Source organism: Delphinus delphis, chromosome 10 (assembly GCF_949987515.2).
Source record: "Delphinus delphis chromosome 10, mDelDel1.2, whole genome shotgun sequence".
Taxonomy (NCBI): Eukaryota; Metazoa; Chordata; class Mammalia; order Artiodactyla; family Delphinidae; genus Delphinus; species Delphinus delphis.
In genome coordinates this window covers 99,498,648-99,511,812 of record NC_082692.2, presented here as the reverse complement: position 1 = coordinate 99,511,812, position 13,165 = coordinate 99,498,648, and the positions used below count along the sequence as shown (strand labels likewise).

The following is a 13,165-nucleotide window of genomic DNA, read 5'->3' as shown; positions in this document are numbered from 1 at the left end:
GACCATGTGCATCTGGGAAATGCCTCCTACACTGGCACGTTGTTGGAGCCCTAGAGGGGGGTAGCAAGCTAACAGCCACTGCGAGGATGAAATCCGGTTACTGAGAACTGTTTAATCCTCCCAGCAACCCTGTGAGGTAGGTCTCATCCCATTTCACAGACAAGAGACCGAATCTCTGAGAGATTAGGGACCCACCTGCCTCACCCAGCTAACAAGTGACAGACTGTACTCCCGGCTCCCACGTGCTGGCTCCCCCCACGTGGCACTCTGCCCCCCAGAGCAAGGCTGTGGCCCGGACGCCCAGACACCAGTGGACTCTGTCCACGTGTCCTCAAGACCCTCGCCTGCTGGAAGAGCCGCCTGCAAACCACAGACAGCGCATCTGCGCTTCCCTGAGAATCAAGAACGCTTCATCTTTTACCTCAATGCTGTTGATGAGCTCTAAATACCGGAGGTCTTGTACTCTGGTGAAGGCCTACAGGGGAAGAAATGAAAGAACAAAATCAGCTGCCTTCTGGGCTTCAAAAGTGCGTGATTGGCTGGGGGTGGGAGTCAAGCTTTAGAAAGTGAACCAGTAAGGAGGGAAAGAAACAAGCACTGATTAATCACCGTGTGTACTGGGAGGGTCCTGCCACCCAGGGAAGCGTGGCTTTATCCCTGGGATTAGTCCATATGAAGAACAGCAAAGAAGCCCTGGTTGCATCACTCACTTTGGGACGAGGTAGACAAAACTCGGATACTGCAGTCAGTGATGCGGCTGGCTTGGAGGAATCTCTATGCGAAAGGGAAGACCAGGCTGGTCTGAGCCTCTGAGGCAGCAGCACAGGAGTGGGAGTGAGGGGACGTGCTGACGGAGGAGAGGCCGCACGTCCACCTCAGTGACCAGGATGGAGCACAGGAGACAGCCTTGCTTCCCGGCAGGGCACAAACACAGGGCCTGTGGTGCCGGCACAGGGGGAGGAGAAGAGGGGAAAGCTGAGAAGGAACAAAGATGGCTTCGGGAAGGAAGGGGGAGGTAGGGAATGAATCACTCCAAGTCTCTGGAAGGCAAACTCTTATGTAAATCCTAAAAGTGGAGCTCTTGCGTTGGACTCGCAGTAAAGCCAGAGATTTTAACCCATGGGCTACTAGAAACTTCTAGGCAGCCTTCTGCAAGCAAACTGATGTTAGCTAAGCCCCTTGTGCTGCTTTCAGATTCTGCAAGGGCTTTAGAGGAACATAACCCACCCTGTCAGGCGGATCTTCATGTGGCTTTGCTGCCAGCATCTCCTCCCATTTAATTCCTCCCAGGCGGGCTTCTCTACAGCGTCCCATATGAAATGGGCTGACACATGCCTGGAGGAGGCAGCAGGTCCAGGAGCCTTCGAATTTAAAATGCAGAACAACAACCCTGGCCAACTGCTCTCTCTGCTCAGCTGCACGACATCCTCCACCTAAAAAGCCAGGAGATTAGCAGGTCATCCAGCCTCTGGCTGCCTCACAGATGACCAAAATGTGACTTTATCTCTTCATCCTGCAGGGCCAGGCATCCTATCAGGGGCTGGGGACCCAGAGACGAACATGACTTGGCCCTTGTCCCCCTCTGTGATTCAGGGGCCCATATTTTAAAAGGGGAGGCAGGCAGATTAAACAGATCATGAACTCTCCCTGAGCCAAGAGCTATACAATTCCGAACTAGATGCCCTGGAGAACACAGATTCACTGTCTGGAAACGGGCAGGGGCAGGAGGCTGGAGGCTGGACTAAGCAAAGCATCACAGGGTAGGAACCTGACAGATGGGACCTGAAGAGGGGTCCCTTGAAAGGGTCAGGCAGGCATCACATAAGCAAAGGGATGAGGGCTCAAAGCACCCATTTTCCACACAGGAGGGCTTACAAGCTATCGTCTAGATCTGGGCTTCCTGAAAGCAACATGAGGGGGAAGCCTGGGGTGTCTGGCAAGGTGGCAGAGAGGAAAGAAGGAGCATTCTAGGTCTCAGTCCTGGCTCTGAGACCTTCCAGCTGGGGGGCCCTGAACCTAACCCTTGCCCGCCTCCAGGCTGCCAACAACTTCCTTATGGAAAGGGGCAAGCTAGCGAGGTCCTCTCCACGGCCTTCCTAGTTCTGCTCTGCTAGGATTTGAGGACTTGTCACCGTGAGAAACGTGAGTTTCTTCAGCCCTGACACATTCTGCAGAGTGAGGGGTGCCCTGGTCGGAGCGGTCTGAGTCACAAGGCCCGTGGATAACCTCAAGCAGAGGGAAGTGTGGGAACAGGGCCGCATCTGCAGTTCTGCTTGGGGCTGCCTTCCCAGGTGTGAAGCAGCTCTCCTCCGCCATCTAGTGGAGACACTGGCCTATCGCCGGGAACCACCCTCCATCCCCGTGTGCCTGAGACTTGGGCAAAGCAGAAAAAGAAAGGCTGGGGAATGGGAATTTGGATAAAATGATCACGTTCTAGTCTATGGTTAAAGTCTTGTGGGCTTCACACAATAATCTCTATTCTCAGGGAGCGTTTGGAGGATACAGGGTGGGGAGGAGGGGTTCCAGTTTAGTTTGCGTCAAACGTTTCAAACGTTTGCTGAGCGCCTAATGGTCTATGGCACCGTGCTTGGCGGTGTTGGCTGATGCTAGGATGAGGCTGACGCTTAGTTGCGGGGTGTAAGGAACTGACAATCTCTCCGGAAGACTTCTAATTTCGTTCCAGGCTAAAACCAAGCAAAACACATTCTAGGAATCCTTTGTCATTCTTCATCCCTCCTGGCATTTCTGGGTGGGGCAGGAGAGGGAAGCTCCCTCCACGGACTTGCTTCCTCCTCCTCTGAATTCTTAAGAATTCCTAATAGCCCTCCTCTATTACCACTTTTCTTATGCTAACTAGATCTAAAACTATGATACAGATAATTATCGTATCACGGTGATTTTACTTGTTGTAATAATGGTTGGCACTTGTACAACCACTGCCAGTTTTAGAATCCCTCTTACAACGTGGGGGTTACGCCTAATGACACTGTCACGCAAGCCTGTCAGTCCCGTTTTCACCGTCCCGCTGTGGGAGTGGGAGGGCTGAAGCTCCAAGAGAAGCGGCTGGCTGGGGTCATCCAGCCCGTGCAGGCACTGCTGGGCCTCAACCAGGCTGCTGAGTCCCAGCCTGGTCCCCATCCACTCTCTTTTCAGGCCTAGAAGTCCCACCCTAGCACAGGGCAGGCACCACACATTTCTGCAACCACTTGCCCACCAGCCAGGAGTATGGGCTAAATGAGGGCCTGGCTAATTGACTGCGGGGAAGAAAAAGAGGGGAGGGAGGAGTAGGGTAGGGGGGTTTGGAAGCCACTCGTTTCCCCACCTCAGGCTCCAGACGAAAACCCATCTCAGAGACGGAGCTGGGCTTTTTCTAATGTGGGGAAAGGGGGCAAATGTTTTCAACCATTTCTGTAGTTTTAATAGACTAGGCCAGGAAACAACACCACGGATCAAGGCCATGAATCATGGATGCCATGAAGGTATGTGTGGAGTGACACTGCCGTCAGAATCAGAGAACTTGACCATTTCTTCCAATGTACTTAGCGGAGTGCCAAGAAAAACAGCATTGTGTAATAAGTGGCCCTAATACCAGTAAGTGCTTATACCAATGATAAAAGCTCCCGGTGACTGAGCACTGACGATGTGCAGGCTTTGCTGTGAGCTGTGCATGGACGGTCACTCATAAGGCTGACAGCTACAGTCTATCAGATGCCCCTTCTTCTGTGTTAGGCTTTACAGGCATTATCCATTAGATCCTTATAACTCCATGAGGATGGGGCCTGTCATCACCCTAATTTTACAGATGAGCAACCTCAGAAAGGCTGTTACCTGCTGAGGCTCACGGAGGTGGCTGTGCTGGGATCCCAGCCCAGGTCAGTCTAACTCCAGAGCCCATGACAGTAGGCATCTGCCTCCTCAAGGGAGCCTGCGAGGACCAAATTCCAGCTCACGCTGACTGACGCTTACCTTCTTTGCTGTTTCAAACTCCAATCCTTCTAAAGCTTCCATGGCCAGCTCGCGCCAGTCAGTGTCTGTCACGCCCAAGCAAGCAATCTGGTAGGCTTCTCGGAACATCTTCCTATCCAGGTACTGGTACATCGGAGCAGACTGGAGGATTTCATCAAAAGGAAAGAAGACTGCTTTCAGAGCAATGGAAGAGTCAGACGCACACAAAGCCCGATTCCACGTGTGTGCACCAACTTAATGACGAATGTCACAGAGCAAGGCCACAATGACCCATCAGCACCCTGCTCAGCCTCACCCCGGCCCACCTGATGCCCTTCCATTCGGCCACCCCTTTCACAGCCATTGTATTGAACCACCGTATTTAGCAGCACTAACTTCCACCCGCCTCCCCTCCACCACCACCGGCTTTCCCCACCTCCAGGGTGGCCGGATCACAAGATGTCACCCTTGCCTGGAATGCCTTTGCCCCTCCTCACCCTCTGCAAAGTACCTAATTGGCTTTAAAGGCCCTGTTAAAATGTCACCTCTTCTGTAAAGTCTTCACTGACCCCTCAAGGGGTTTTATTTTTATTTTTTTAATATTTGTTCATTTATCTGGTTGCGCGGGGTCTTAGTTGCAGGCTCCTTAGTTGTGGCTCGTGGACTCCTTAGTTGCAGCTCGCCAGCTCCTTAGTTGTGGTAGGTGGGCTCCTTGGTTGTGGCACGCGAACTCTTAGTTGCAGCATGCATGTGGGATCTAGTTCCCTGACCAGGGATTGAACCCGGGCCCCCTGCATTGGGAGCATGGAGTCTTAACCAGTGTGCTACCAGGGAAGTCACTCTGGCTGTATTTTAATTAAAAGTCTGTCCCCATAAGGCTGTGCACAACCTGAGGGTGGCGGTGGGGTCGTACTTAACTCCCTCAGCAGGCCCTCAGTCTACGTTTGCTGAAGGAATGAACGTTACTGAGGAAGGGGCCTGGGATGGCCTCTTACGAAGAGGGCAGAAAAACCTGCTTCTCCCAAGAAAGGCTGCCATCTCCTAGTGCCCTGGCCCTGGGAACCTTCCTACCATCCCTCCGTCCAGACAGGGCTGCCTCACCATGACACCTGTGAACAGTTCTTAATAACTCCTTTTTTTAGGTTTACTAAGTGCTTTTGGATCGGTCCCAACAGCCCTGTGTAGTAGGTATTACTGCCCCCTGATTAGTGCCCGGAGACTGAGAGGGCAACTGACCTGCTAAGGACACAGAAGTGGCACATGGAAGCCCTGGGGCTGGACTGGGGGCACGCTGTCCAGGTTCCGTGCTCCTCCCTGCCGTGTGTGTGTGCGTGTGCATGTCTGTGTGTGTTCTTTCGCACACAAGAAGAGGTGTGAGCTGGGTCCGGGTGTCCTCAACAACGAAAGGCCAGTCAGCGTGCTAAAGGGACTGCACCCCTCCTTCTGGCTTCCTGGGCAGTGGAGTTGATCCGCCAGTGCCTCTGCGCTAATGGTTCCCAAATGTGGAGCTGGAAGAGCTGCTGTCTCTGTCTGGGGCCTGTATCTTTGAAATTCCCGACTCCATTTTTTAGCTTTAGAGTTGAAGGAAACTTGTTTCTTTTTAAGCTATTCTCCCCTCTGACAGCAAGACTGCTTCTCAATGCTCACCTTTTCTGCCCTGCCCCCCCATCTCCCCTCCCTTCAAGGGGGCAGCAGGGCATGAAGCGGGGAGCAGTTGAGCTAGAATCCCGGCCTGGCTCAGCCACATCCTAGCTGTGGGGTTTGGGGTAAACTCATTAGCTCCTGTTATGATGCCCTGCCCAGCCCACTGGCTACCAGTGCGTTGAAAGTGGGAAGGTGCCAGGCGAAAGCGAGCCTGCTCCCTCCCCACTGTGCTTTCTCAGCACAGAAACACACCTGCTGCTCCTCTTTGTCTTTCCAGACCTTTCTGGGCTCAGATCAACTGTCACCACCTCATGGAAGCTTTCTCAAACTCCCCAAGAACAACGAGCTTTCCTTTCTAAACTCCTTTGGTGAACAACCTCTGTTCCAATTTAGTTGTTCTGCAGGGTTTGCTATTTAAAGATTGATAATAACAATAAGAGGAATTGGGCCAGACAAAACCTGAAGGATGGGTGCGTTTAGCTCCACTGCAAGGAAAAGTGAGGCCCAAAGAGTAAAAGGAGCGGCTCAAGGTCACAGCTGGTTGAGACGGCAGAGTCAGAACTCAAACCCACTGCTCCTTCCCCTCGACCGCCCCCAAGGTTGAGCCCCGTAAGGGTGGTTCGGGGACCCAGACAAGCACAGGAGAAGCCAGCCCAGGACAAATGGTTAACACTCGGGCTTGCCTGGGAGGCACCATCTGAGAACGGGAGTTTTAAAAATATACTGAGGGAACAAATGCCCTCTGAGCTCTACTTGATCTCATTGTTGCCTTCCAAGCATGAAGTCACCACCGCCCTGAGAAGCCCGACCAGGGTTCGCCGCCCTACTTGGCAGCCCTGACTAACCAATTCTTGCACAAGATGATGTAAATTTCGAAAGGAAACCAGAAATCCCCAGAGCGGGTCTGCTTTCTCCCTCCTCTCTGGGCCAAAGCCACAGGATGGCTGGAGGCAGAGGCGACAGATAAACAGCCTCTGTCTCGAGGCTGCCTTTCCGAACCCTTGGCAGTAGTGACCTGCTGCATCAGCAGGACGGCCTTCGTGCAGCCAAGGGGGCTCTGGCTGCTGAATCTGAAGGGCTTGGCTTCAGAGGAAGCTCCACGCTGCCCTGCTGGCTCCTCTTGGCAGCCAAAGCCAGGGAGCAGCAGCAAGCTGCATTTATCTTCGAGGTCACGATGGCAGTCTTGGAGGAAAACTGTCACTCAGCATGGCCTGTCTGACACGATGGAGGAGGACTGTGTTTCTGGTGGCTGTGGAGCCGGGGCTCGGGATGGGGAGCCCCGCGAGGAAACAGTCCAGCAGGGGTGGTTCTTGCCCCTCCTCCTGCCCTGCTTCCACCCACCTCTCTCCCTTCTTTCTCTGGCTTTCTTTTTTTCTCTCTCCTTTTCCTCAGATCTTAATTCTACTACCATTTATTGAATAATTGTTCTGTGTCAGGCACTATTAATTCCCGAAGCAATAAGTAACAAGGGTATCATCAGCTTAGAGGGAGAAGCGGACCCCAGCCCCAGCCTTTACAAGAAGCCAAGGCAGGGAGCGTGAGTGAAGGTGAGGTGTCTGGAGGGGGCGCAGACGGATGGAGCCCAGCTGAAGGGCAATCTGGAGACACGTCTACAAATCTTTCACATAGACATGACCTCTGACCCAGCAATTTCACTCCTAGGAATTTATACCAAGGAGCTATACTGGGATTGGTGCAAAGACTTAACTAGAAAGATGCCCACTATCTACAATAGGGAAAAAGCTGTAAACAGCATGACCATCGAACAATAGGCGCTGGTTGAGTAAGTTGTGGACATCATGTGACGGGACAAAAAGCAATCATTAAAAACAATGGGGGCAGCAGGAAGGGGGTGTGGTTATAACAGAAGGGCAACCTAACACCAGGGACCTTGTGGGCTGATGGCGGAGGTACCACTCACCTACACAGGTGATAAGTCTGTACTGTGGTTGCCAACTGTTACCAGCGGGAACACCTCAGCAAGTTGTACAAAGGATCTCTGTATGATTTCTTACAATTACATGTGAATCTACAATCACCTCAGTATTTTTAAATGCTAGAGAAGCACGTTTACTAATGTGGAGCCATGTTTCCAGTAGATTGCTGAGTGAAAAAGCCAGAGTGCTAGTTGATGGCCAATAATTCATACAAAGTGATGGGTCTGCAGTATGTAAATGTCAGGTTAATTAGAAGATTATAATCCACATTCAGTAAAGTAAGTACAGTAAACCTGAGGTTTCATCTATAGGAGCAATACTTACAGACAAAAGTCACAAAACAGTATTTACAGTATGGTTCCACTTTTGTTTAAAATGTTTATATAAAATCATATACTCATAATGGCGTATCACACATCTATTATATGTACATATAGAAACGGTCTGGGTGCATATATTCTACAATCTTTAACAGTGATTCTTGGGCTTCCCTAGTGGCACAGTGGTTAAGAATCTGCCTGCCAATGCAGGGGACATGGGTTCGAGCCCTGGTCTGGGAAGATCCCACATGCCGCAGAGCAACTAAGCCCGTGTGCCACAACTACTGAGCCTGCGCTCTAGAGCCCACGAGCCACAACTACTGAGCCTGCAAGCTACAACTACTGAGCCCGTGAGCCACAACTACAGAAGTCTGTGCGCCTAGAGCCCGTGCTCCGCAACAAGAGAAGCCACCACACTGGGAAGCCCACGCACCGCAACGAAGAGTAATGAAGAGTAGCCCCCGCTCGCCACAACTAGAGAAAGTCCATGCACAGCAACAAAGACCCAACATAGCCAAAAATAAATAAATAAAATAAACTTATTTTAAAAAAAAAAAAGAGTGATTCTTGGGAATTTCCTGGTAGTCCAGTGATCAGGACTTACTGCTTTCATTGCCAGGGGCCTGGGTTCAATCCCTGGTCGGGGAACTAAGATCCCACAAGCCTCAACGTACAGAGTGATTCTCTCTCGAGGATGGGAAATTGAGGGCTAGCCTCTCCTTGGCACTTGTTTCTATTTTAAAACAGCTCTACAGAGGGCGCGATTCCCTTGGGGAGAAGACAGGAAGCTGGGGCCGCCGGGGTTAGGCCAGCCCCAACTTGGGTCGTCAATCTCTGCCCTCCTGTCTGTTTCTGCCCTCCCCACTACTCCGTGGCTCTGGACTCCAGCTCCCCCCAACCCCCCACATCTGTTCTGGCCTCCTCCTGGTTTGAGGGACGGGTGCAGACAGTCCCACGCTCCCTTTCTGGCTCAACAGACCTCGGCTCCCACGCCCCGTCCCACCCATATTCTCTCTCACACGCACACACCACCCCCTCACACGCCATGCGGACGCCCTGCTGGACTCCCAGCTGGACTCCCAGCTTTGCCAGCTTGTTCCACTCTGTCCCACGCACGGCTCTCAGTAAAACATGCTGTCTGCTGCCAGACAACCTTGCATACCCCTCCCCGCCCCTCCCAGGAAAGGAGGATCAGAAAGAAATGGAGGCTCAGTGAGGTTGAGCTGTTTGCCCAAAGACAGGCAGGTTGCAAAGGGTGGAGATGGGGTTCAGGTTCAAGTCCAGAGTGCCTTCCATGCTGTCACGGCTGCCACTCTAGTCTCTCTCCCCTCTCTCCTCCCCAGTCCTTCCCAGGCACCACGAGGAGCCTGGCTTTCCTGGTCTCGTCTGCCCTGCCCCGGCTAAGAGCTGACAGGCTCCCGGGTTACCTGTGGCACCTCCACGGCCGACATAGAAAAGGCGTGGAGGCAGAAGATCCTGGAGCCGTTGTAGCCGACCACGAAGCCCTGCAGCTTCTGCTGGTGCACGGGGAAAGTGCTGGCCTTGATGTTGAGGTAGCCGCCTCCAGAGAAGCAGAGCATGTCCTCACACTGGGTGTTCCAGGCCACACTGTTGGCGTTCGGCTCCTGAGGAACAGGGATGGTGAGGGTGACAGCCCCGGGCATGGACACCATTCCTACACTCAGACAAGGACTCCTTTTAAAGCCTGAATCACACTAAGTTGCCAAGAGTGGGGTGTAGGGAACGGGGGGAGAAGGGGATCGGACAAAATGGACAGGACACAGAGGCAAGCTCCTCTTTGCACTGTGTGTGTAGGAATTTTTTAATAAGCAAGCATTATTTTTGAGAAAAATATTATTATCCCCAAGTATTAATAATTACATAGTAAGTGAGAAAATCAGCAAGGTGGGTTCTAGTTCTATTAAAGAATGAATATACAAAGCTAGTCATGGAAGAAGGTTTAAAAGGGTGTATTCCAAAGAATTAACAGGGATTGTTTGAGGGTGGGTGGAATTGTGGGTAATTTTTATTTTCTACATTTTCTGTTTGTCTGAAATTTTCTTTTAGTCCTTGAACATCTATTGTTTTTTATAATAAGAAAAAGAACAGTGAGTTATTTTTAAAATTAGAAAATAATATATTCTCTCTGCATTGACAATTCACACATGTAAAAACTACAGTCTCCCTGGGAGGCACCCCTCCCCCTCACTTCCCCTCCAGAGTATTCTGCTCAGCTCTGGGGCCCCAGGGACCAGCAGATGTTCATACCTTTCTGCCTAGAATCTGTTACAATGCCTGAATCGTTTATAATGAGCATGGATTACTTTTATAATGAGAAAAAAACAATATAGCTGTTTTTGCTTGCAGGGGGCTGGGGCAGCTGAGAGGAGAAAAAAAGATAGCTGGGAATGTTTGTGTCTCCTGGCAAGATTGGAGAATCACCTTCCCTGGCTGCCTGCAGAACCCTCAGTGGGGACTGGGAAGGACACACACCCTTCCACTCCTCCAAGGCTCAGGCGCAGATTCACAACTGGGGGCCTGCTAACCTACCTCCAGGGGGTGGGTGTTCAGTCTGGAGAGAAGAGACATAACACCGAGGGCCCTATTCTGTGCCAGGCACTGAGCTAGGTTCTACGGTACCTTATTGAGCCCAGCAGCAATTCTGTGAGGGGGCAAGTACTAGTTGCATGTTAGACGTAAGGAGAAATTGAGGCTCAGAGAGGTTCACTAACTTGCTTGAGATCACACAGTAAGTGATGAAGGCGGGACTGGAGGCAGGTCTGTCTGAAGGCACAGCCTGTGCTCTTTTCTTTCCTCGAAACCACTCTGCCTCCCAGTGATGGGGGCGAGTTGCTATGGGGGAGTTGCCTTGGGCTAGTGGTAGCCAGGTGTCCCCTTCCAAATGACTGAGGCCGCCCCCCCTGCTGTGCTGATTCTGCTGCCGAGGACAAGGAGGAGCCCTGATAAAGGGTCCTCAATCTGCCATGACACAGGGACACCTGCAGTGGCTGAGGAAGCCAGTCAGGGGAGGCTTTAGCTCTGGGCGGACCCACCTCAGGCAAATGGCCCTGACCGTTTACAAAGCCCTAAAGAGGCAAAGAGCAGCACCGAGTCCAGCAGAAAGCCAGCGGACGCTGGGCATGGAGCCTGTGGGCGGCTCTTCTCCGGGGACACCCCTCCTCCAGCCACAGGACCAAGCAGTGTGTAAGCAACTACTGTCCCCCGCACACTCCACCTCCTGTTGGCTCTTACAGTATCCTTGGGAAACAGCAGAGGAAGGGCTGCCCCCATCCCTTCCCTTCTTTCAGATGACAAAACCGGTCCTGTTTCCTGACCGTGTCTCAGGGCACTCGCAGACACAGGCAGGCCTCCAGCCGGTGAACAGCAGACTTCTTCAAAAGAATCATCTTCACATTAACCCACCTACTGAGAGCCCACCTATGAGCCCCACTTAGACTGATTATTATTCATTTACTGCTCACAGTAACCTCATAAGGAAGGTGTAACTTGCCCACCTTACCTGTGAGGAAACCGAAGTCCACGAGGCTCGCCCAGCTTCCGCCGCTCGCGTGCGAGGTGCAGGCTGGGCCCGGCCTCTTGGACTCTGTGCTGCCGTGTGGTCCCCACACGCTACACCTCACTGCTCTCCCCGGAGGCCCGCCTGGGAGCCAGAGTGTGAGCCCTTCCTGCAGGGACTGGGAAGCCAGGGGAGGGTCTCTAGGCAAGGACCTCGTCCTGGGCACTCTTGGGGGTCACCTGAAATAGCAACTCCTTGGTGTGGATGTCATACACCAGGCACGTGTCGTTTTCATCCACCACGGCCAACTTGTTGCGGGAGGCACTCATGTCCAGGCAGCGCACGGCTGTGGCCTGCTTTAGCAGGACGATGGCAAAGAGACTGTCCACAAAGATCTTCAGGATCTGGCAAAATTTCAGAGGAAAACTGTGAGTCCCCAAGGCAACAACACCCTGGAGCACCGCCAGGCCGTTGGAACCGTGTGCTCTACAAGAATAACTCCCACTAACTTCACCAGAGGCTCTGTGTGGAGAAAAGGACCCATCAAAAGAAAGAGAACGGGGCTTTCTCCATAGGAGACCGGGAGTGTGGTCCGTCAGAGGTCGCCAAGGTAATGACAGTCCCCAAGACACAACCAACTCACTTGAGTGTCTGCTTGACTGGGGACTATTAACAACATTACCCAAACTGCAGGTTAGGAGACAGCATCTAACGAGAGCTGAGTCACAAACTACCACGGGAAGAGGCGCCTGTAAACACTAACAAGACATCTGGTGTAGCCACAGCAAGATGACGATGATGATGCTGGTGGTGGGGATGATGAGAATTTTGATGATGGAGTTGATGATGTACATAGCTATCAGTTATTGACCATTTTTGACAACCCTGTGAAACATGTGGTATTCTCTTCATTTGTAAAACCTGAGCCCCAGAGAGGTGAGGTGACTTGCCTAGGGTCACACAGCTAGTGAGTAGCTACAGACGAACATGACCCCAGGTCCACCTGCCCACAAAGCCCATGCTCTCCAGCCTCGCACTGGAAGTGACAGCTGACAGAGAGAAGGAAGCTGGCTTTCCTTCCCTGTGGTGTTGCTACACTGTGGCCCCTGCCAATCTCAACTTCCATGACTTCCGTCCCCAGGAAAGGCCTGACAAGGCTCAGCCACAAGCCATCTGCTAGACAGCTTGACTCTCAGGCTAAAGCAGTTATATTTTTCCTTTCAAATTTCCATGTAACCCACTTAGAACTTTCTTCTTCTGAGCAAAGAACGAACACACACACAGACACACAGACACACACAGACACACACACACACACACACACACACACACACACACACACACACACACACACACACACACACACACACACACACACACACACACACACACCTGCTTAACATTTTGTAACCTAGATTTTCCACATCTATTTGAGCAAAGGGTCCATTTGTCTTAAACATCGAGTAACAGCGTGAGGACTAGTACCCTCTGGGATACAAGCTAGAACACATGCCTTGATCCATTCATTGCTCTAACCGGGACCTGACCTAAGGAACGAGCTCTGCCTTCCTCTCTAGCAAGGCACTGAAACTGAATCTCTAACAAGTCTCCCACTTTCTGGGTGACCTTAAATCCACTAACCCACTCTACGGCAGCCCAGAGGCTGCAGGGCCGACTCTGTCAGAACTCGGCAGGCTATGAGTCGGAGCATCTTTGGCCTGAAGCTGTCCTCATAAAATGGAACTCTGGGATGCCCTCCAATGTGCCTGGGGCGGGGGGTGGGGTGAGGCAGGGGAGCCTTG

The 13,165-nt window shown here is 52.1% G+C and overlaps 1 protein-coding gene across 2 annotated transcripts in view; it reads right to left on the bottom strand.

The window, feature by feature from the left end:
* IFT122 (intraflagellar transport 122) overlaps positions 1-13,165 on the bottom strand; it is a 70,514-nt gene that overhangs the window by 26,508 nt on the left and 30,841 nt on the right. For both annotated transcript variants that reach the window (XM_060023093.1, XM_060023092.1), the window contains 4 exons: positions 11,603-11,767; positions 9,274-9,471; positions 3,967-4,107; positions 422-475 (listed from right to left, as the gene is read on the bottom strand). In XM_060023093.1, coding sequence (XP_059879076.1) covers positions 422-475; positions 3,967-4,107; positions 9,274-9,471; positions 11,603-11,767 — 558 coding nt within the window. The remainder of the gene's footprint in view (positions 1-421; positions 476-3,966; positions 4,108-9,273; positions 9,472-11,602; positions 11,768-13,165) is intronic.